Source organism: Tachyglossus aculeatus, unplaced genomic scaffold (genome assembly GCF_015852505.1).
Source record: "Tachyglossus aculeatus isolate mTacAcu1 unplaced genomic scaffold, mTacAcu1.pri scaffold_1_arrow_ctg1, whole genome shotgun sequence".
In the NCBI taxonomy this organism is placed as follows: Eukaryota; Metazoa; Chordata; class Mammalia; order Monotremata; family Tachyglossidae; genus Tachyglossus; species Tachyglossus aculeatus.
This window is the reverse complement of record NW_024044915.1, coordinates 2,277,358-2,300,838: the sequence shown is the minus strand read 5'-3', so window position 1 is coordinate 2,300,838 and position 23,481 is coordinate 2,277,358. Positions and strand designations below refer to the sequence as shown.

Sequence of the window (23,481 nt, the reverse complement as noted above, 5' to 3'; positions counted from 1 at the left end):
CACTCTGCATACAGCCTTTCCCCACTCCAGGCTGTACTCCACTCTGCTGCCTGGATCACTTCTGGAAAGTCATGCTGTACCTAACCCCTCAAAATCCCCCAGGGGTTGCCCATCCTTGTCCACATCAAGCAGAAACCTCTTGCCACCAGCTTTAAAACACTCAATCAGCCCTCTCCCTCCTGTTTATCCTCTCTCATCTCCCACTACAACCCAGTCAGTACACGCTGCTTCTCTAACAGGAACCTATTTACTGTATTCTGTCTTTTCTGTCTCTCTGTTGACCCTTTGCTCACATCCTTCCTCTGGCCTGGAGCTTCCTTCCTCTTCATATCTGACAGACAATAACTCTCCTGATCTTCAAGGTTCTACTAAAATCATATTTCCTCCAGAAACCCTTCCTTGACTAAATCCTCATCTCCCCACACTAATTCTTCCTTCTGCATCTCTTATGCACTCGTGTTCATTCCTCCTAGCACTTTGATATTCACACCCCTCCAGAGCCCTGGTGTACGAATCCTTCTACTTTGTTGCTTCTTGTATCTGTAAATACTTTTCCTCTCCGTCTCCCCCTCTAGACTGTGAGCTGCTAGTGGGCGTGGATGGTATCTACCAACTGCAAAATTCTCTCCCAAGGGCACAGACAATTCATTCACTCATTTAATCATATTCCCCGAATGCTTACTGCTGCACTAAGTGCAATAATAAACAGACCCATTTCCTGTCTCTGACAAGCTTACAGTACAGAATCAGGGAGACAGATATTAATATCAATGAATGAATTGCTGATATATACATTCAGTGCTATGGGACTGGGTGAGGGGAAGAACAAAGTGAGCAAGTCAAAGTGACAGAGAAGGAAGTGTGAGAAGTTGAAAGGGGAGTATAGTCAGGGAAGGCCTCCTGTTGGATATGTGCCTTAAATAAGGCTTTGAAGCTGGGGAGAGTAATTGTCTGAGGGATTTCATTCATTCATTCATTCATTCAATCAATCAATCGTATTTATTGAGTGCTTACTGTTTGTAGAGCACTGTACTAACACTTAGGAAGTACACATTGGCAACATACAGAGACGGTCCCTACCCAACAGCGGGCTCACAGTCTAGAAGGGGGAGACAGACAACAAAACAAAACATATTAACAAAATCAAATAAATAGAATAAATATGTACAAGTAAAATAAATGCAGTAATAAATATGTACAAACACATATATATATATATATATATATATATATACATATATATATATATATATATATATATGTGTGTGTGTGTGTGTGTGTGCTGTGAGGAGGGGAAGGAGGTAAGGCAGGGGGGAGTGGAGGGGCATGGGGGAGAGGAAAGAGGGGGCTCCGTCTGGGAATAAACTAGGGGAGATGAGGAGGAGAGCATCCAGGCCACAGGCAGGATGTGGTTGAGAGGTCGGCAGCGAGATAGGCGAGATTGAGGCACAGTGAGAAGGTTCACATTAAAGGAGCAAAGTGTGTGGGCTAGGTAAGTAGTGAGGAGACATAGGAGAAGCAGGTTAATTGCGTGCTTCAAAGCCAATAGTGAGGAGTATTTGTTTTATTTAGCGGTGGCTGGGCAACCACTGGAGTTTTCTGAGGAGTGGGGAAACATATCCTGAATGTTTTTGTGGAAAAATGATCCGGGCAGCAGAGTGAAGTATGGACTGGAGTGCGGAGAGGCAGGGGGCTGGAAGGTCAACAAAGAGGCTGATGAAGTAATCCAGGCAGAATGGGATGAGTGATTGTATTAACGTGGTAGCAGTTTGGATAAAGAGGAAAGGGGAGATTTTGAAGATGTTGTGAAGGTGGGACTGACACCACCTTTGTGATGGATTGAATAAGTGGGTTGAATGAGAGAGAGAGGAGTCAAGGATAACACCAAGGTTATGGGCTGGTGAGACAAGAACGATGGTGCTGTGGTCTTCGATGATGGGAAGGTCAGGGGCAGGACAGGGTTTGGGTGGGAAAATAAGATGTTTTGTTTTGGACGTGTTAAGCTTGAGGTGACAGGAAGATATCCAGGAAGAGATGTCTTGAAGGCAGAAGGAAACGTGAGACAGCAGACAGGGAGAAATATCTGGGATGGAGATGTACATTTGGGTATTGTCATGAGCCGCCTCTGGAAATTCACCTTCCCCTACTCTAAGGCACTCCAGACAAGCACTAAGTGGAAAGTGACAGAATCCTCTACTGCTTCTCCTCCTTGACCACAGATTCTCAGTCTCTTTCATGGGCTCCTCCTCTGCCTCCCACCTTATATTTGTGGGTGTCCCTCAAGGTTCAGTTCTGGGTCCCCTTCTTTTCTACATCTACACCTACTCATGGAGAACTCATTCTTTCTCATGAGTTCAACTAACAGACGAATCCCCATTCTATATCTCCAGCTCTTCCTCTCTGCAGTCTCACATTTCCTTCTGCCTACAGGGAGAACATCTGCACTTGGATGCCCTGCCATTACCTCAAATTTAACATGTTGAAAACAGAACTTCTAATCGTTTCCTGCAAACCCTGTTCTCCCCATGACTTTCCCATCACTACAGATAGAACCACCATCCCTCCTATCTCACAAACCCCTATCCCTGGCATTTTCCTTGACTCCTCTCTCTCATTCTGTCCCCAAATTCAATCACTCATTAAGTGCTGATGGTTCAACCTTCACTACATCTCTAAATTCTGATCTTTCCTCTCCAAACTACCACAGTAATGCTATTCTGCCTTGATTACTTTATCAGTTTCCTTGCTAACCTCCCAGTCACCTGTCTCTCCGTCCGCATTCCAGTCCATAATTTACATTTCTGCTAGGGTCATTTTTCTGCAAAAATGTTCAGTCCATGTTTCTCCATTCCTGAATAACCTTCAGTAGTTGTCCTTTCACCCCCGCATCAAACAGAAACTCCTTACCATCACCTTTAAAGCACTCAATCAACTTGCCCCCTCCTACCTCATCTCCTCATCTGCTACTTCATCGTGCTTCTCTCCTTCTACAAGCCAGCCTGGACACTTCACCCCTTTAATGCCAACATACTAACTTCATTGCCAGTCTACTCAATGTACCTCAATTCTGTCTATTACGCCACCAACCACTCACCCACATCCTGTTCCTGACCTGGAACCCCTACCCTCATCAAATCTAATGGAATATTACTCTCCCTACTTTCAAAGCCTTACTGAAGGGACATCTACTCCAAGAAGCCTTTCCTGTCTAAGCTCTCATTTCCTCTTGTCCCACTTCTTTTTTCATTGCCCTTGCACTTGGATTTACTCCATTTATTATCCCCTCCAAGCTCCACAGCATTTATGTACATAGTAGTAATTTACTTATTTATATTAATGCCTGTCTCACTCTCTAAAATGTTAGCTAGTTGGGGGATGGAAACATGTCTACCTACTGTGTTATGTTCTTATATTGTTCTCTCCTAAACTCTTAATACAGTGTCCTGCATAATGGTAACAGCTCAATAAATACTATTAATTAAATATTCCAAAAACATTAATCAGGAAATTAATGATCTGTTATCAGAAAACACACAGTTCCCATTCCCACTGCCTGCTTCTACTCATCTTATCCCACAACTGCCTGAACTACTGCCATTTCTCCATCCTGAGGATTTTGGATAATTGTTAACATTTTCCCATACATTGAAAAGGTTCTGGGGGTTTAAAGCCTATTACAACCTGTAGTTACTACCTAGAGTACCACATAACTGCAACACATCTTCTGTATACAGACTCCTGGCCTCCGGAGACAAAGGTTTTTCAGACCCTCTCAGCTCTGATGTGTTCTCCTTCAGGAAGTTCTGCTTTCAGGAGGTGGCCGAGTCCATGATTCTCCGAGCCAACTCCAGGACTCTTCCTGTGATGCTGAGGCTGGAGGGGAGAGGGGGTGGGAGGAGCACAGTGGGACAATTTAGTGAACTGCGGCTCCATTTATGAACGCTCTGTGACTAGGCACATTGAGACGGAGGACCACAGGCACAACAGCCAAGTGCAAGACTTAGACAGAGCCCTTTCAGGAGGGGAGAGTAACAGAACCCAGAAATAACCTTGCCAACTTGGCCAAGATTGTGGGGAGGGTTTTTTGGTGGTATTTTTTAAGCTCTTGCTTTGTTTCTTGCATTGTACTAAATGCTGGAGTAGAAACAACAAACTCAGAGTGCACACACTCCCTGCCCCTTTGAGGGCTCACCTTCTAAGAAGGGGGGAATAGGATTTGCTCTCTATTTTGTCAAGGAGGAAACGGAGGTATAGAAAAGTTAAGTGAATTGTCCAAGGTCATATAGCAGATAAATAGTGAAGCTGGGATTAAAAACCAGTTTTCTGACTCCCAGCCCGGGGTATTTTCACTAGTTCATGGTGCCTCTGTAAATTGCCTAAGTGGGTAATGGATGGGGAAATAGAAGTTGATCTGTCTTAGTCACCCAGCCCAGGAATCGGGGAAGTCTCTCTTCCTCTCTCTCTCTTTATCTCTCTCTCGCTCTCTTTATCTCTCTCTCTTTCCCTCCGTTTCTTCTTTCCAGCCTCGCAAAGCTGGAGCCCTGAAAGGGATCCCTCAGAGTGGTGGAAAACGGAAATCTGAATGTAGAGGGGAGAGAGGGAGCTCAGGAGACAGCAGTGTCCCCAAACCCCTCGGATATGCCTAGCCAGGACTCCAGCCAGTCTGGCAGCCCCTGGATCACATCGTGGAGAAATCAGGTGACTTCTTCCTGCCCCCCAGTTTGTGGCGTTTGTTGGAGCCTTGGAGGGGTGCTGTCCGATGTGTTTTTGGGTAGCTGGAGAAGCAGCGTGGCTTAGTGGATATAGCATGGGCCTGGGAGTCAGAAGATCATGGTTTTGAATTCTGGCCCCGCCACGTGTCTGCTGAGTGACCTTGGGCAAGTCACTTCATTTCACCGGGCCTCAGTTACCTCATATGTAGCATGGGGATTAACAGTGTGAGCCCTATGTGGGACAGGGACTGTGTCAAACCTGAATATCTTGTATTTATCTCAGCACACAGAACAGTGCTTGACACATAGGTAGCGCTTAACAAGCACCATAATTGTTAGTATTATTATTTTCATTTTCAATCTGTTCATTACCAAGGACCCAGAGCTGATTATTCAAACCAGGTCTATTGCCACCCATAGAAGCATTCAGTAGTTTTTGTTTTGGTACTTATGAAGTGTGTAATATGTGCCAGGCACTCTTCTAAGCACTGACTTAGATGTAAGCTAACCAGGTGGGACACAGTCCCTGTCCCACATAAGGCACACAGTCTTATTCCCCATTTTACGGATTGAGGCACCTGAGGCTCAGAGAAGTGAAGTGACTTGTCCAAGGTCACACAGTGGAAAAGTGTCAGAGCCACCCAGGTCCTTCTGAATCCTGTCCTGTTGGAAGGTGGAGCATCTGATCGTTGGATGTATTTTTGACTGTGGGGATGGGCTGGATTCACAGGGCCCTTGCTGTGATTACTGTCGCAGGAGTGTGTGAGGCCTGTGGCCCGCTTCCTCAGTACTTTTTTCTGTCCTTGTCACCGCTCTCAGACACCTGCCCGATGTGAAGGCTGCCAACCACAGAGTCCCTGCAGGGACTGGCCTTGTTTTGGTGGGTGCATAGCAGAATTCTGTGAGGCTCCTCTAGTTCCAGAATTACCCCCAAGCCCCCAGCCCTATCTGCCCTCTCAAACTCCCTGGGGACCCAGGAGGGAGGGCAATTCCTAACTGTTTTTTCCTCTAATCTTTTTGAGAAAGTTTCACGGATGCAGGTGCAGTGCTTCGGGCAAAGATAATCCCCAGGGCCCCTGCATGGCTGATTTCTCTTGTCCCAGAATGGGTTCCTCCCATTCCCAACTACAGGGAAACCACTGCAATAGATTGGAACTGTCATTCTAAAAAGCTCAGGCAAATGTTCATAAGCATCCCCTTTTCCCTTGTCTCTGTTTCTCCTGGATGCAGCATCTCCCAGATCTTACTAACATATTCCCTGTGGTGGGACTGGAGACTGGAGTCCCGATCCTTGTGCTAGAGGAAAAGAGTCAGACTCCGGACTCTGATCGTCCCTCGCAGCTGGTCCTAGGCTCACCTCACCTCGATGCCCTCTCTGCTTACCCTGTTTCTGCTCCTCCAGCTTCCCCAATCCACCAGGGGGGAAGAGAAGACTCCCTGCTGTCTGGTCAGACAGTATCCAGCCACCTACTACAGGGATGGGGACCTGATCATTGCAGGGATGTTATCTCTGCAGACCATGACTGTTTTTCAGAGCGGAGAGTTCATCAATAATAGCAACAGGAGGAATTATATTCCCCGGTACGTGGTTTTGTTTGGTCTTAGTGGTCATATTTAATTAATTTAGTTAAATTGTGGTACTTACTAAGCACTTAATATGTTCCAAAGACTGTTCTAAACACTAGTTGGACACAGTCCCTATCTCCCATGTGGCTCACAGTCTAAGTATGAGGGATGAGGTTTTAATCCCCATTTTACAGATGAGGTAACTGAGGCACAGAAAAGTTAAGTGACCATTCCAAAAATCAGACAGCAGTCATTTGGCAGAGCTGGAAGAACCCAAGTCTTCTGACACCCAAGCTCGGGGCCCACTGATTCTTTCATATTCTCCGTTTCTTTGGTGATTGATGATTGGGCAGTAATTGCATCCAACCCTGAGTTTCTGACCTCCTTCCTGAGAGATCCAAGTCTACATTCTGAACCCTCATCATCACCACACACACTGGACTCTCTGTCATTCCTTCTCTCACTTCAGTTCTTGTCCCTCAGATCATCATCTCGGGTTAGAAGGAGAAATATTTCCCTCCACTCCTTCCTCTCCCTCCCTCACCTCGTATCCACCAGATACGAGAGATTAATTCCCCAGAGCTGTGGCTTAAGGCCAGGGAAGACTTGGGGCGGGTGATGCAGAAGGGGATGCAGGGTGGCTGTTACAGGTGATTCAGGATCCTGGGCCGGGTGATGCTTGCTGCCACTGGACTTTTTACCCAATCTGTTCACTTTGTAGTAATTGTCCCCTGTAATACAGGGTGGAGGTTCAGGGTGGACCCTGGGGGTGAGCACTTCTGCCTCATTTCAGTTGGGTTTACAAAGACTTCCAGCACTTTCTGGCCCTGCTGTTTGCTGTGGAGGAGATCAACAAGGATCCTGGCCTTTTATCCAATGTGTCCCTGAGGTTCCACATCCACGAAAACTACCACCATGCTGATAGAGCCATAGAGGGTGCCTTAATGTGGCTGTCGGGAGGACGACAGACCATCCCTAACTACAGCTGTGAAAGACAGGAAAAGTCCGTGGCTGTCATCGGAGGAGCTACATCTGCCCTGTCTATCAGCATGGCAAGCATTCTGGGACTCTACAAGCTCCCACAGGTAGGAGGCCATTCAGCTAGTCTGGTGGCATCCCTATGTAGATAAGAAATTACCAGATTGGAGACATGTCTTTTGGAAGAGAGTTTCCCTTCACTTCTTTAAATCCCACACTACCTGTTCAGAAGGGATGTTCCTAGGAAGGAGCAGTTTTTCAGACACAACCTAGCGCTGTGTGTGCTTTAAGGACAAGCCAGGTCCTGAGGGTTCATTTATCCAGAGTATGCAAACTTTCAAGTGAATTTCTGTCTCACTCATTTCCACTGTTGTTTTTTTCTGGCTCCTAGTACACTCCCTGTCTATTCTGCAATTTTCCCTTTTAAAGGGTTAAGAAGAAACGTTAAAAGGAAAGATATGTGTGGGGCATGGAGTCAGCAGAGCATACAGTAGCCAGGGAAAGGGGATACACATGTGGGTATCATTCATTAATTCCTTCATTCTTTCAATCGTATTTATTGAGCGCTTACTGTGTGCAGAGCACTGTACTAAGGGATTGGGACGTACATGTCTGCAACATATAGACACGGTCTCTACACAACAATGGGCTCACAGTCTAAAAGGGGGAGACAGAAAACAAAATAAAACGTGCAGACAGGTGTCAGAATCATTAACAAAATAAACGGAATAGTAAATATATATATAAGTAAAACAAATAGAGTAATAAATCTTTGCAAATATATACAAGTGCTGTGGGGAGGGGAAGGAGGTAGGGCAGAGGGGGAGGATGGGGAGGAGGAGAGGAAAAAGGGTCCATAGCCTGGGAAGGCCACCTGGAGGAGGTGAGCTCTCAGTAGGACTTTGAAGGGAGGAAGAGAGCTAGTTTGGTGGATATGTGGAGGGAAGGCATTCCAGACCAGTGGAAGTACGTGGGCTGGGGGTCGACGGTGGAATAGGTAAGAACGAGGCACAGTGAGGAGCTCAGAGGCAGAGGAGCAGAGGGTGCGGTCTGGGCTGTAGAACGAGAGAAGGGAGGTGAGATAGGAGGGGGCGAGGTGATGGAGAGCCTTGAAGCCGAGAGTAAGGAGTTTTTGCTTGCTTCGTAGATTGACAGGCAACCACTGGAGATTTTTGAGTAGGAGAGTGATATGCCCAGAGCATTTCTGTACAAAGATAATGCGGGAAGCAGAGTGAAAACTCTGTTCTTTCTCCCCTTTTCTTCTCACTTTGCACTCACTACTTTTGGAGAGCGTCTCCCCTCCCATGGCTTCAGCTACCCAGGCCAAGCAGTAACTCTCCAATCAGTCTCATAGCATTAAGTTCCCACATCCTCTGTCAATCTAACATTTCCACTTGACTTCCAGGGATCTGCACAGGGATGTCTCTCTGAAGCCTCAGTTTCATAAGAATGAAATTGAATTCTTCAGTTTCCCTCCTGTATCCATTCCTCTGCCTAAGTTTCCTATCAGGACTGGTAACACCACTCTTCTCCCTGTTACAAAGACCCGCATGCCTGGCATGAGATTTTCTAGGAATGCTCTTATATCAGTCTCCTCATCGAACTGCCTATCTGTAGATAATTTTGCTTTAATTTCTCCTGTTAGCCAAATGCAGTCTATGAAAACCCTGGTCTATCATGAGAAAGCTTCCCTTCATCCTTGGGGATTTCAATATCCATGTGGATGTTCCCGATAACCCTTCTGCTGACCGTTCCCTCTCACTCCTTCGCTCCTTGACCTCCTGCTCCATCCCATCTTACCCACTCAACAGCTTGGACACACTCGATCTCATCCTCGCTATTGACCCTCACCAATTCTACCCTCACCAACTCTACTCTCCCCAACTCTGAAATTTATGATGAAAATTACTAACAATTGTGGTATTTTTAGGTGCTTACTATAGGTCAAACCTTGTACTAAGTGCTGCAGATGTTAATGATGATTAGGTCCCACATGAAGCTCGTAGTATTAGTAGTAGGGAGAATATGTTTTTTGAATGCCCAATGAGAACCAAGGCCCAGAGAAGTGAAGTGACTTGCCAACGAGACTTGGGCTGGCATTAGAACCCAGGGATTCTGTCTTCCTGCCTCGTGCTCTTTCCACTAGACCACAATGTATTCAATTGAAAGCTCCTCATCTGACTTCTATCCTCCCAACCCAACTTGGTCATCTGAGGTGTTCCCCCATAGAGACGGTCAATCTGTTAATCCACACCAATATTCTCAAGTCATCGTGTCCCACTTGGTCTCCATACCCAAACTACCTACCCTGTTGCACAAATTGACACCCTCAACACCTCCTCTCTAATGGTCTCAACTCACTTGCTCTTCGATCCCTTCACCATTATCTTACCACTAATCCAAAGCACTGGATTACCTCCATAGCACTCTTCCTTTGCTCCCGTGGACATGACATGGAACGGTGCTGGCAGAAATCCAGATATCAGGCCAACCTAGTTCATGCCAAATGCATCTTTTCCTGCTCTATCTTGCCCTTTCCCCTGCCAGACAGCAATCCTGCTCCATACTGATTGACCCCTATGCCCATTGTCTTTTCCAGGTGTTTCAGACATTTAAGTCCCTCCTCAAATCCCAACGATCTTTAGTCCCTCTCCTGGCTATGAACTTTGTGGATAAAATTGAAATAATCAAGCATAATCGCCCTAAAATCCTCCCTGGTCCTGTCCAGTCCCACTCTCTCCCACTCCTTTTTTGAACTTCTCATCTTTCCCTGAAGTGTCCCAAGAGGTGATCGCCTGCTTCCTCTCAAACTCTACCCCTTCTACCTGTTCTTCTGACCCTTTTTCTTTGGATCTTGTTGCAGTACATGACCTCTCCTTTTTTTCCTTGTTGACCACCATCTTCACCTGTTCATTATCCAATGGCTTCTTCCCCACTGCTCGTAAACGTGCTCATATATTCCCTCTCCTGAAAATAACCCTCCTTGACCCTTCAGCTCCCTCTGGTTATAGCTTCATCTCCTCCTAACATTCCTTTCCAAACTCTATAAGTGAGTTGTCTGCACCTACTGCCTCTACTTCCTTGCTGATTTACTACTACAACCGAGCCCATACCGTCCATCCTCTAATGTCAACCTAATCATTGTTCATTGATCTCATCTATCTTGCTGCTGGCCTCTTGCCTATGTCCTGCCTCTGGCCCATAACTCTCTCCTCCTTCCTATCTGAAAAATGATCACTTTCCTTGTCCACATTTCCTTGCTAATGTCACGAGTCTTCGAAGAAAGCTTCCCTGATCAGACCCTCATTTCCCCTACACCCTAGCCTTTCTGGTTGGCTCTGCAACTTTGGTTCACCCCAGCCCTCATCCCCAAAATACTTACGTACATATCCATAATATAATTTAACATCCATCTCTTGACCTAGTCTGTTATCTCACTGTGGGTACAGAACATGCTTGCCAGCCCTGTTATATTGTCCTCTTTCAGGAACTGAGTACAGTGCTCTGCATGCAGTAATTGTTCAATAAATATGACTGATTGATGAAAATCTCTTTGAAGATAGGTATTGTGTTTTTTGCCCTTTTAATCATTTCCCAAATGATAAGATCATTGATTCAATTGTATTTATTGAGTGCTTACTGTGTGGACTACACTGTACTAAGCGCTTGGGAAGTACTAGTCGGCAACATATACAGACAGTCCCAAGCCAGCAACAGGCTCAGAGTCTAGAAGGGGGAGACAGACAACAAAACAAACCATGTAGACACGTGTCAAAGTGATATAAATATCATTCACAAAATCAATAGAATAGAAAATAAGTACAAGTAACATAAATAGAGTAATAAATCTGTACAAATATATGCAAATGCTGTGGGAAGGGGAAGGAGGTAGGGCAGGGAGGTTGGGGAGGAGGAGAGGAAAAAGGGGGCTCAGTCTGGGAAGGCTAAGAGTTTACTTAACTCCTTCTGGGAAGATCAGTGCTCTTCCCAAAGAAGGAGTTAAGTAAACTCTTTTGATGGATTTACCAATATCCTCACCCATCCCAATCAGCTTTTTTGTTCTCTACCCAGATCACCTATGGCCCATTCGATCCGGTCCTGAGCGACAAGACCCAATTTCCATCTCTCTATCAGGTGGCCCCCAGGATCTCCTCTCTGCCTCGGGGGATGGTCCGTTTAATGGTACATTTTGGCTGGACCTGGGTCGGGCTGGTGGTGTCAGATGATATGATAGGAGAGAGATTCCTCTCTGATGTGACCTGGGAGATGGTCAGGAATGGTGTCTGTGCAGCCTTTACCATAAAGATCCCCAATGAGAACTTCCACATTTATTTAGCCTGGAAAGTCTACTACAGGGTCACGGCTACATCAGCCACAGTGATGGCTGCCTATGGGGATGCAGAGTCCCTAAGCCTTCTGAGATATGTGATAGAGAGATCTGGACTGTCCAAGATGGTTTTGATCACCACCTTTCACTGGGACTTTACTTTGAACATTAAGAAAGTAACAAGCTACAACTTTCATGGAACCTTCACTATGGCAAAACTTGTTAAAGAAGTTCCCCATTTCAGGGATTTTTTACGGACAGTTAGACCAGAAAAATACCCAGAAATCATTGTCTTGAAGGAGTTCTGGGAGTCTGCCTTTGACTGTTCCTTTTCATTTCCTGAAATGGGTGGAAGAAAATGCTCAGAAAACGCTTCCTTGGAGTTGTTGCCTGTGCACCATTTTTCCCTGACGATGTCTGCCCTGAGTTACAGTGTGTACAATGCCATGTATGCTGTCACGCAGGGGCTCCAGGAGTTGCTCCTGTCCTGCTCAGACCTGGAATCTCGGGGAAACAAGGATTGTCTGGTTCCTCATCTGTGGCAGGTAATGTTCCCCCGCTGGACCAGGGGGCTGCAAAATCAGTCAGTTAATCATTGGTGTGTATTGAGAGCTTACTGTGTGCAGACAGTAGTCCTAATCATTCAGGGGAGTACATTACAACAAAGTTGGTAGACATATTTCTTGTCCACAAGGAGCCCTTAGTCTAGAGGTCACAAGAGGAAGGGCCTGCTGAAGTGCAGGCGTGTAGGGCCTGGTCGAAACTTACACCTTCGTGAGAAGACTCATCCATTATAGTCTAGCATATACAGGACTGGGTACAGAGACTGAGTCCTAGAAATTAATTCACTGAAATACAATTGAGGGTAAGAGAGGAGGAACACTGCACTAATGCAGTTTTGGTTTTGTTCTCTGTCTCCCCCTTCTAGACTGTGAGCCCACTGTTGGGTAGGGACTGTCTTTGTATGTTGCCAACTTGTACTTCCCAAGCGCTTAGTACAGTGATCTGCACACAGTAAGCGCTCAATAAATACGACTGATTGATTGATTGATTGATTAATGCAAGAGGTCCTTCCTGGGCATCTGGTTAAACTGTAACTAAAGTTCGACCAGTGAAAATTGTTTTGTTTAAATAATAGTCACGGGGGTATCAGCTGTCCCAGCCTCACACATTCTGGCAAAAAAGGAAGATATAAATCAGTCAATCCTTCGGTGGTACTTAGTGAGTGCTTATTGTGTGCCACGCACTGTATTAAGTGCTTGGGTGTGTGCCATAGAACAGAGGTGGTAGACATGTTCCCTGCCCATAATGAAGAATTGGTAAGTCACAAATATTATCGATCCCAATACTTACTTAAGCAGTGGTTGATCGATTGCAGGTTGAAGAGAACACAGTGCTAGACACTGAAAGCATTAAACGTAACAGCATGACAAGGGACTGCATTTTTGGATGGCACTGTGCTCCCCAGATCGGACCATCAGTGCTGCCTTCCTCAAACCTGAAGGACAACTCATATCAATTGGAATAACCAACATTATCCCACTGGGGATACCGAGGCTGGGGAGGTGGTCACAGAATGCAGCTTCGTGGGTCACCATCCTCATCATCGTGATCATCGCCATCTGCCCTCCTCTCTCCAGTGCAGAGTTCCCAATTACTGATTGCCACAAACTGCTGAATGAAAGAGGTCGGCATTGTCGCTGGACCTAGGGTGAGGCTTCCCTCCACTGTTAGGCAGACATATCCCTCCCTTCCCTCCTCCTTGTCTATGCATGGATGAGATGGAAAATATTCCCATGAGGAGGTTTGCCGCCCCTGGGTTTGCTTCCATGCCCTCCATTTCATGCCGGGAAACAGAGAGAAAGAGAGAGAGAGAGAGAGACAGACAGACAGACAGACAGACAGACAGACAGACACACAGACAGACACACAGACACACAGACACACAGAAAGACAGACACACAGAAAGACACACAGACAGACAGACAGACAGACAGAGAGACTTTCCTGATTCCTGGGCTGAATGACTGAGGCCAGGGGGAAGGTGGGGGATCTAGAAAAGCAGAGCAGTCAGCAGCGCCAAAGGTGGGGAAGAAGAAATCCCCTTCCAGTGGGACGATTGCTCCCAGACTCCAGGTCTCCCCTTTTGCCTCCCTGTGGCAGTTTTCCTGGGAAGTCATGATAATAATGATAATAATATTGGTGATGGTATTTGCTAAGTGCTTACTAGGTGCCAGCACTGTATTAAACACTGGGCTAGATAAGGGATAATTAAGTCAGATGCAGGCCTTGTCCCAAATGGAGCCCACAGTTCAACGGGGAGGAAGAAAGGTATTGACTGGCCCATGGAATGTAAGCCACTTGGAGACGCAGCATGGCGCAGTGGATAGAGCATGGGCCTGGGAGTCAGAATGTCATGGGTACGAATTGTGATGCAAACAAACAAGCTGACACCCCAAAGCCCCACTGCAGCTGATCTTACCTCCCATGGTGTCAGAAGTCTCTAGAATTTCCTTTTATCCATTTTCAGCTCCATGAGTTTCTGAGAAAGGGTCAGTTTGACAACCCTGCCGGGGAACTGGTGATTCTGGACGAGAACCACAGATCTGCTGCAAAATTTGACCTTCTAAACTTTGTGATTTTTCTCAATGGAAATGGTGAGTTGGTGAAAGTCGGGGAGGTGGACCCCCAGGCACCCCCCAACCAAGACGTCATCATCGATGAGGCAATGATCATGTGGCCTGGGGGAGCCTCTCAGGTAAGCAGCCAATGGGAATGCCTGGATGTCCCAAAGTGGTAGTCCCAGGCTTCTAGTCGTGATTGTATTGATGGAGCACTTACTGGGTGTGCAGCACTGGAACTAGACTGTAGACTGTAAGCTCGCCGTGGTCAGGGAATGTGTCTGTTCATCGTTATATTGTACGTTTCCAAGTGCTCGGTTTAAAGTTCTACACACAGTTAGTGCTCAATAAATACGATTAAATGAATGAATGAATACCTGGTGCTGGGAAAAAGTACTTACATGGCAATGAGACACTGAGTTTGGGCCTCAAGGGGTGCATGATCTGAAACTATGAGGTGTAGATGGAACTCAGCTCCAACTCCCTCCTAGACCCCCTCCAATCTGGCTTCCATATCCTATACTCCACTGAAACCACCCTCTCAGAGATCACCAATATCCTCCTTCTTGCCAAATCCAATGGCTCCTACCCTATCCTAATCCTCCACGACCTCTCAGCTGCCTTCGACACTGGACCACTCCCTTCTCCTCAACAAGCTATCCAACCTTGGCTTCACAGACTCCGTCATCTCTTAGTTCTCCTCTTATCTCTCCGGCCGTTCATTCTCAGGCTCTTTCGTGGATTCCTCCTCCCCCTCCTATCCTCTTACTGTTGGGGTGCCCCAAGGTTCAGTTCCAGTTCCCCTTCTGTTCTCGATCTACACTCACTCCCTTGGTGAACTCATTCGCTTCCACGGCTTCAACGATCATCTCTACGCTGATGACACCCAAATCTACATCTCTGCACCTTCTCTCTCTCCCTCCCTCCAGGCTAGTTTCTGCTTCTGCGTTCAGGACATCTCCATCTAGATGTCTGCCCACCATCTAAAACTCAGTATGTCCAGAACTGAACTCCTTATCTTCCCTCACAAATCCTGTCCTCTCCCTGACTTTCCCGTCACTGTAGAAGGCACTACCATCCTTCCCGTCTCACAAGCCCACAACCTTGGTGTCATCCTCGACTCCACTCTCTCATTCACCCCACACATCCAATCCGTCACCAAACCCTGTCTGTCTCACCTCCACAATATCGCCAAGATCCGCCCTTTCCTCTCCATCCAAATTGCTACCTTGCTGGTTCAATCTCTCATCCTATCCCGATTGGATTACTGCACCAGCCTCTTCTCTGACCTCCTATCCTCCTGTCTCTCCCCGCCTCAGTCTATGCTTAACTCTGCTGCCCGGGTTATCTTTGTACAGAACCGCTCTGGGCATATCCCTCCCTTCCACAAAAATCTCCAGTGGTTGCCTATCAACCTACAAAACAAACAAAAGCTCCTCACTCTCGGCTTCAAGGCTCTCTACCACCTCGCCCCCTACTACCTCACCTCCCTTCTCTCCTTCTACAGCCCAGCCTGAACCCTCCACTACTCTGCCGCTAACCTCTTCACTGTGCCTCGTTCTCGCCTGTCCTGCCATCGACCCACAGCCAACATCCTCTCCCTGGAATGACCTTCCTCCACGCATCAGCCAAACTAGCTTTCTTCCTCCCTTCAAAGTCCTACTGAGAGCTCACCTCCTCCAGGAGGCCTTCCCAGGCTAAGCCCCCCTTTTCCTCTCCTCCTCCCCATCCCTGCACCCTACCTCCTTCCCCTCCTCACAGCACTTGCATATATTTGTACAGATATATGACCCTATTTTACTGGCACATATTTACTACTCTATTCATTTTGTTGTTAATGATCTGCATATAGCTATAATTCTATTTATTCTGACACTTTTGACACCTGTCTACATGTTTTGGTTTGTTGTCTGTCTCCCCCTTCTAGACTGTGAGCCCGTTCTTGGTTAAGGACCGTCTCTGTATGTTGCTTACTTGTACTTCCCAAGCCCTTAGTACAGTTCTCTGCACACAGTAAGTGCTCAATAACTATGATTGAATGAATGAATGAACTGCAGACAGACACATCTGGGGCAATTAAGCACTAAATCAAGGACCGAAGCAGGGATGACTAGGAGATCCTATCAATTTTCCCAATCTCTAGGTGAAGGGGTTCAATTATTAGCCAAGGTGGTGTGCTTCCTCCTCTACCTGTCATATAATGCCATGTGATGCCAGCCTAATGCCAAGATTGCTCCCTGCCCTCAGTGCCAGGGGGTCCTGGAGATAAAGTGTCACAGTCCAGCAAGGGGGATGCTGATGGAGCTTGGCTGCGGTTTCGATCCCTGCATCCTGCAGTGGATAGATCCTGATGGGAGCTGGGGATCGGTTATCCCAGCGGTGCTGTGACAGTTGCAAGTGGCTCTGCTCGGCCATCTCTTAGGCCTAGCTCAGTAGGGATTGTTTTATTCTGTGTGAGGTTCATGAGGAGAGAGCCCTGACCTGGCATGGATTCTCTCTGATCACCTGCTTGGGCTGGAGCTGGTAATGGGTCAGTCACCCTGACCACAGTGTCACCCGGGGAATGTGATCCGCACAATTTTACAGTGAGACCGTGTATTTGTGGTCATGACAACATAGCTTGGGAAACTGGGGATCTCAGAGCGCAGGAAGGGATGTGGACACAGTGGGAGGCAGAGAGCTATTTTTCCAGGGAGAACTACGGGACTGCAAGGTCAGCCCCAAGATGGGCCACAGAAAAATGAAAATGCTTTCGCATTCATCTATTCAGAACCTTGGACCTTCCCAGCACAGTTTCTCAGACACATCTCTCTTGATGCAGTTATGAATTCAAGGTTCGAGAGTTGAAGACACCTCTCTGCAGTCAGCCAAGGTGGGAGAAGGAAGGGATGCCTGAGCATCACTCTTGACCACGGGGTCCGCACAGGTGGACCCCCACCACAGATCAGAATCTTGATGACCAGATTACATCTCTCAACTCTAACCTCTCTACTCAACTCAACTTGCTCGCTCCCCTTTCCCTTCGCCGTTCTCTTACCACTAACCCACAACTTTGGATCCCTGCCACTGTCCACCTCCTTTGCTCTTATGCTCGAGCTGCTGAACGCTGCTGGCGAAAGTCTGAACACCAAGCCAACCTTGTTCACTTCAAGTTTATCCTTTCCTGCCTTAACTCTTCCACCTCTTCTGCCAGGCAAATCCATTTCTCCTCCCTTATTGACACCCATGCCCATCATCCCCGTCAGCTCTTCCGTACATTTAACTCCCTTCTCAGGCCCCCTGTTCCTCCCCTTCCTCCATCCCTCACCCCCAGGGATCTGGCCTCCTACTTCATTTTTAAAATTAACTCCATCAGGTCTGAGCTTCACATAGTCACTCCTCACCATTCTCCAACCCCCTGCTCTCAACCCTCTCTGCTCCTCTCCCATCCTTCCCAGCAGTATCTTCAGATGAGATCTCCTCCCTCCTCTCAAGTGCTACTCTATCCACCTGTGCTTCAGACCCCATTCCCTCTCATCTTATGAAATCTCTCGCCCCTTCCCTCCTCCCGTTCTTAACTTCCATCTGCAACTGCTGCTCACTCTCCACTCGCTCCTTCCCCTCTGCCTTCAAACATGACCACGTCTTTCCAATCCTAAAAAAACCCTCTCTTGACCCAGCATCCCCTTCTAGTTATCTCCCTATCTCCCTCTTACCATTCCTTTCCAAACTCCTAGAAAGAGTAGTCTACACCCCTGCCTCGAATTCCTCAATGCCAACTCTCTCCTTGACCTCTTCCAATTTGGCTTCTGCCCACTACATTCCACTGAAACTACTCTCTCAAAAGTCACAAATGACCTCCTTGTTGCCAAATCCAATGGCTCCTACTCTATCCTAATCATCCTCGACCTCTCAGCTGCCTTCGACACTGTGGACCTCCCCCTTCTTCTCAGCATTCTATCCGACCTTGGCTTCACAGACTCCATCCTCTCCTAGTACTCCTCTTATCTCTCCGGCCATTCATTCTCAGTCTCCTTTGCGGGCTCCTCCTCCCCCTCCCATCCCCTTACTCTAGGGGTTCCTCAAGGGTCAGTTCTTGGTCCTCTTCTGTTCTCTATCTACACTCAATTGCTGAACTCATTCTATCCCACGGCTTCAACTATCATCTCTGTGCTGATGACACCCAAGTCTACATCTCTGCCCCTGCTCGCTCTCTCTCCCTTCAGGCTCGTGTCTCCTCCTGCGTTCAGGAGATCTCCATCCGGATGTCTACCCGCCATCTAAACTCAAACTCAATATGTCCAAGACTGTACTCCTTATTTTCCCTCCCAAACCCTGTCCTTTCCCTGACTTTCCCATTACTGTAGACGGCACTACCAACCTTCCTGTCTCACAAGCCCGCAATTTTGGTCTCATCCTCGACTCCACACTCTCGTCCACCCCGCACAGCCAATCCATCACCAAAACCTGCCGGTCTCACCTCTGCAGCATCGCCAAGATCTGCCCGTTCCTCTCCATCCAAATCGCTACCTTGCTGGTTCAATCCCTCATCTTATCCCGACTGGATTACTGCATCAGCCCCCTCTGTGATCTCCCATCCTCCTGCCTCACCCCACTTCAGTCTATACTTCACGCTGCTGCCCAAATCATCAATGTGCAGAAAAGCTCTGGGCATGTAACTCCCCTCCTCAAAAATCTCCAGTGGCTTCCTGTCAACCTACGCATCAAGCAAAAACTCCTCATTCTCGGCTTCAAGGCTCTCCATCACCTCGCCCCTCCTGCTTCACGTCCATTTTCTCCTTCCACATCCCAGCCCGCACACTCCACTCCTCTGCCACTAACCCCCTCACTGTACCTCGTTCTCACCTGTCCTGCTGTCGACCCCAGGCACACGTCCTCCCCCTGGTCTGCAATGTCCTCGCTCCATACATCCGCCAAGCTAGCTCTCTTTCTCCCTTCAAAGCGCTACTGAGAGCTCACCTCTTCCAAGAAGCCTTCCCAGACTGATCCTCCTATTTCCTCTCCTTATCCCCATCCCCCCACCCTATCTCCTTCCTCTGCCCACAACACCTGCATATACGTTTGTACAGATTTATTACTTTATTTATTTTACTTGTACAAATTTACTATTCTATTTATTTTGTTAATGATGTGCATTTAGCTTTAATTCTATTTTTTCTGATGACTTGACACCTGTCCACATGTTTGGTTTTATTGTCAGTCTCCCCCTTCTAGACTGTGAGCCAGTTGTTGGGTAGGGACCATTTCTATATGTTGCAAACTTGTGTTTCACAAGCGCTTAGTACAGTTCTCTGCACACAGTAAGCACTCAATAAGTACGATTGATTGATTGAATGAATGAATGAATGAATGAATGAATGAATGAATCAGAAGTGGGACCTGGTGCCGCGACCCCCTGAAACCCTTGACTCTTAGCAGGGAGAAGGGAAAGGGGGGAGGTGGAATAAGGGGGCACTTGTAGCTCATCCTTTGTTGGGGCTCAGACCTGTATGGGATGTGGTGGGGAAGCCTCTGGGTTGGAGGCTCCAGGGTCACCTAGATAGGTCTAGAACTGTGGAACTCCACTCTCACTGTCACTATCCTCTTTCTCGAAAATTCAGGCTCCACATTCGCAGTGCAGCAGGAGCTGTGGACCAGGATTCCGAAAACGCTCCCAGCAAGGGGTGGCTGCCTGCTGCTATTTTTGTGTCAGGTGCCCAGAGGGAGAGATTTCCAACCAGATAGGTAGATATGTGCAGAGACCCAGCTCCTCACAGGACTCACCCAGAGTCTGTGGGGCACAAGGCAGATGGTGACAGGTGAAGGGCATGGGGAGCCAGAGACAGTTGACGGGAAAGCCCAAGGGGCAGGCCAGAGATGGACATGCCTGAATGCAGACAGGGATGTCCAGGAGTTTTTACTCAGCAGCTTCCTTGCCCATGGGCTGGGGTGACTGCAGGGATGGAAAGCACAATCTCGGCACTGGGCAGGGGTGCTTGGGAGAGAGTGTTGGACCAGACGGGTCAGGTTTAATGAAAAGGCAAAAATCCCAGCCTGGGCTGTGACCCTGACCTAGGTGGAGCGAAATGTGTGCTGTAGGGGGAGGTGAGACTCTGGTCCTTTTTCTTTTCCTCCCTCTTTTAAGGCACTCAATATTCATCCCACCCTCAGCCCCACAGCACTTACATGCATATACATCATTTGTCAATTTATTTATCTTACAGTCTGTCTCCCTTTTTATACTGTGAACTCCTTCTGGTCAAGGAACGTGTCTACCCAAACTGTTGCATGTACTCCTCCAAGCACTTAGTATAGCATTCTGCACACAGTAAGTGCTGATTGACTGACTGATTGATTGATTGATTGAATGATTCTTTCCATTCAGACTCGGAGCAGTGTGTGAAGTGCCCTGAAGATCAGTATTCAAACATTGCAAGAGATGGCTGCCTTCACAAAGTGGTGACTTTCTTGTCCCCCAAAGAACCGTTGGGGCTGATCCTGGTCTGCATGACCCTCTCCTTCTTTCTCCTCACAGCCCTGGTTTTAGGGGTCTTCATTAAGCACCGAGACACCCCCATAGTCCGAGCCAATAACCGCAATCTCAGCTACACCCTCCTCATCTCCCTCAAACTTTGCTTCCTCTGTGCCCTGACCTTCATCGGCCAACCCACCACAGCCTCCTGCCTCCTCCGCCAAACGGCTTTTGGCGTCGTGTTCACTGTATCCATCTCCTCCATTTTGGCCAAAACTGTCACCGTGATTATGGCCTTCAGGGCCACGAGCTTGGGGGGAGCAGAGTCAGAAGGTGGGTGGGGCCCAGAGCCTCCATCTCAATAGTCCTGTCCTGCTCCCTGGTCCAGGTGACCATCTGTGTGATCTGGTTGGGCACCGCTCCCCCATTCCCGGAGATGAACACACGCTCTGAGCCCGGACTCATTATCATAGAGTGTAACGAGGGCTCCGTGATTGCCTTCTACTGTGTCCTGGGCTACCTAGGTTTTCTGGCCCTGGTGAGCTTCATTGTGGCTTTCCTGGCCAGGAGGCTGCCCGACAGCTTCAATGAAGCCAGGTTCATCACGTTTGGCATGCTGGTGTTCTGCAGCGTCTGGGCCTCCTTCCTCCCAGCATACCAGGGCACCAAGGGCAATGCCGCAGTGACCACAGAGATCTTCTCCATTCTGGCCTCCAGTGCGGGTCTTCTTGGCTGCATCTTCATCCCAAAGTGCTATGTCATCCTGCTGCAGCCTGACAGGAACACCCGGGAGTGGTTGAAGAGGAAATGATCCCTGGTACATTAGTTCAGGGCTGCTGTGTTTATTGCTTAACATTTTTCTCTACCCCAATTTTCTTACAATGGCAGGACCTAAGGAGAGAGAAATCCTGCCAGGGATATCCCGAAGAGGTTCACTGGCCATTCGGAATCAGAGGTCAGGCCTGGGTGCTTCTATGGATCATTGGAGTGTACGTCCCATGGCTTACTTTACTCTTTCCTCCTCCAGGTGGGACTCCCACAGAGTCATCTGCCATCACCTGCTGGCTGTGCGGGAGACCACAGTGGGCTGGAGTTCACTCAAACCTGGGGCAGCAGATGGGGGAGGGAACAATGGGGATCAGCGTCTCAGAATGGGAAGGTGGAGACCCTTCCCAGTGGGACAGAACTCTCAGGGAGGAAGGAAGCATCAACCCCATTTCCCTTTCCAATTCACCCTACTTTCTACATCAGCTATTCACTTGGGTCTTCACTCCTTAAGCCCTTAGATATTCATCTCACCCGAAGCTCTTCTGCTCTTAAGTCTTTAGGTGAAGACTTCTTTAGGAGAAGCAGCATTACTCAGTGGAAGGAGCGCGGGCTTTGGAGTCAGAGGTAATGGGTTCTAATCCCCGCTCTGCCACTAAGCAGCTGTGTGGCTTTGGACAAGTCATTTCACTTCTTTGGACCTCAGTTACCTCATTTGTAAAATGGGGATGAAGACTGTGAGCCCGCCGTGGGACAACCAGGTCATCTTGTAGCCTCCCTAGCGCTTAGAACAGTGATTGCCACATAGTAAGCGCTTAACAAATGCCATCAAAAAAGTCCACATCCTTATCCTCTGTTGCCTCCATTATGTATAATTTATTTTACAGTTTGTCTCCCCTTCTACACAGTAAACCCCTTGTGGTCAGGGATCAGATCTAATAATTCTATTGTATTGTAATTTCCAGGGGTTTAGTCCAGGCCCCTACACCTCAAGTGATCAATAAATACCATGGATTGTTGGAATTATTGACTGATTCATTCTTCTTTTTTAAAACCCATGTATCTCCGCCTCCCCCATCTCTTGTCCCCAGTGACCTGGCCTCTTTCTTCACCGAGAAAATTTAGGCCATCAGGTGTGATCTCCCTGAAATCTTACCTGCTCCTTTCCATTCCCCCCTTCCTCCTGCCCCTTCTTCAACACTCCCATATCTCCCAGCAGTATCTCAAGAAGAGGTCGCCTGAATTCTCTCAAATTCAACGCCCTCCAACTACACATCCAATTCCATCCCTTTGCAATTATCAACGCACTTACCACCTCCTTCTTCCCTCCCTGACCGCGATCTTCAATTGTTAGCTTTCCAATGACATTTTCCCCACTGCTTTCAAACATGCTCATGTATTTCCTATCCCAAAAAACGCTCCCTTGGCCCCACGATGCTCTCCTATTGTAACCCCATCTGCCGCCTACCGTTCCTCTCCAAACTCCTAGAGTGAGTTGTCTACATCTTTTCTCTCAAGTTCTTCTTCTCCAAATCTTTCTTTGAACCCCTTATATCTGGCTTCTGTCCCATTCACACCCAAGAAACCACTCTCTCAAATGTCACAAACGATCTCCTTCTTGCTATATCCCACAGCCTCTATTCCATCCTAATTCCTCCTCGACCTAGCATCCACCTTTGACACTGTCAAGTACCCGCTTTGCCTGGAAATATTATCCAACCTTGTCTTTACTGACACTGTCCTCTACTGGTTCTCCTCGTATCTCCCTGGTCACTCCTTCTCAGTCTCTATCTTGGGCTCCTCCTCTGTCTCCCACTCCCTAACTGTGGGCATTCTTCAAGGTTCAATTCTGTGTTCCCTTCTATTCTCCTTCTACACCCACTCCCTTGGGTAAATCATTTTCTCCCAAGCCTTCAACTTCCACGGCTATCCAGATGATCCCCAAGTCTACATCTCCAGCCCCAATCTCTCTCCTTCTCTGTAGTCTCACATTTCCACTTGCCTCCAGAACATCTCTACTTGGATGTCCCCACAGCGCTTCACACGTATCCTGTCCAAAAC

General features: G+C 47.7%; 1 protein-coding gene across 1 annotated transcript; it reads left to right on the top strand.

Annotated features, from left to right (window-relative positions):
* Window positions 1–7,093: 7,093 nt before the first annotated feature.
* LOC119923538 (vomeronasal type-2 receptor 26-like) lies at window positions 7,094–21,466 on the top strand. Its single transcript, XM_038742898.1, is given in 6 exon segments — window positions 7,094–7,363; window positions 11,328–12,128; window positions 14,114–14,341; window positions 19,805–19,928; window positions 20,569–20,966; window positions 20,969–21,466. Coding segments are annotated over 6 exon segments (2,190 nt in total). The 5' UTR covers window positions 7,094–7,222.
* The last annotated feature ends 2,015 nt before the right edge of the window (window positions 21,467–23,481 follow it).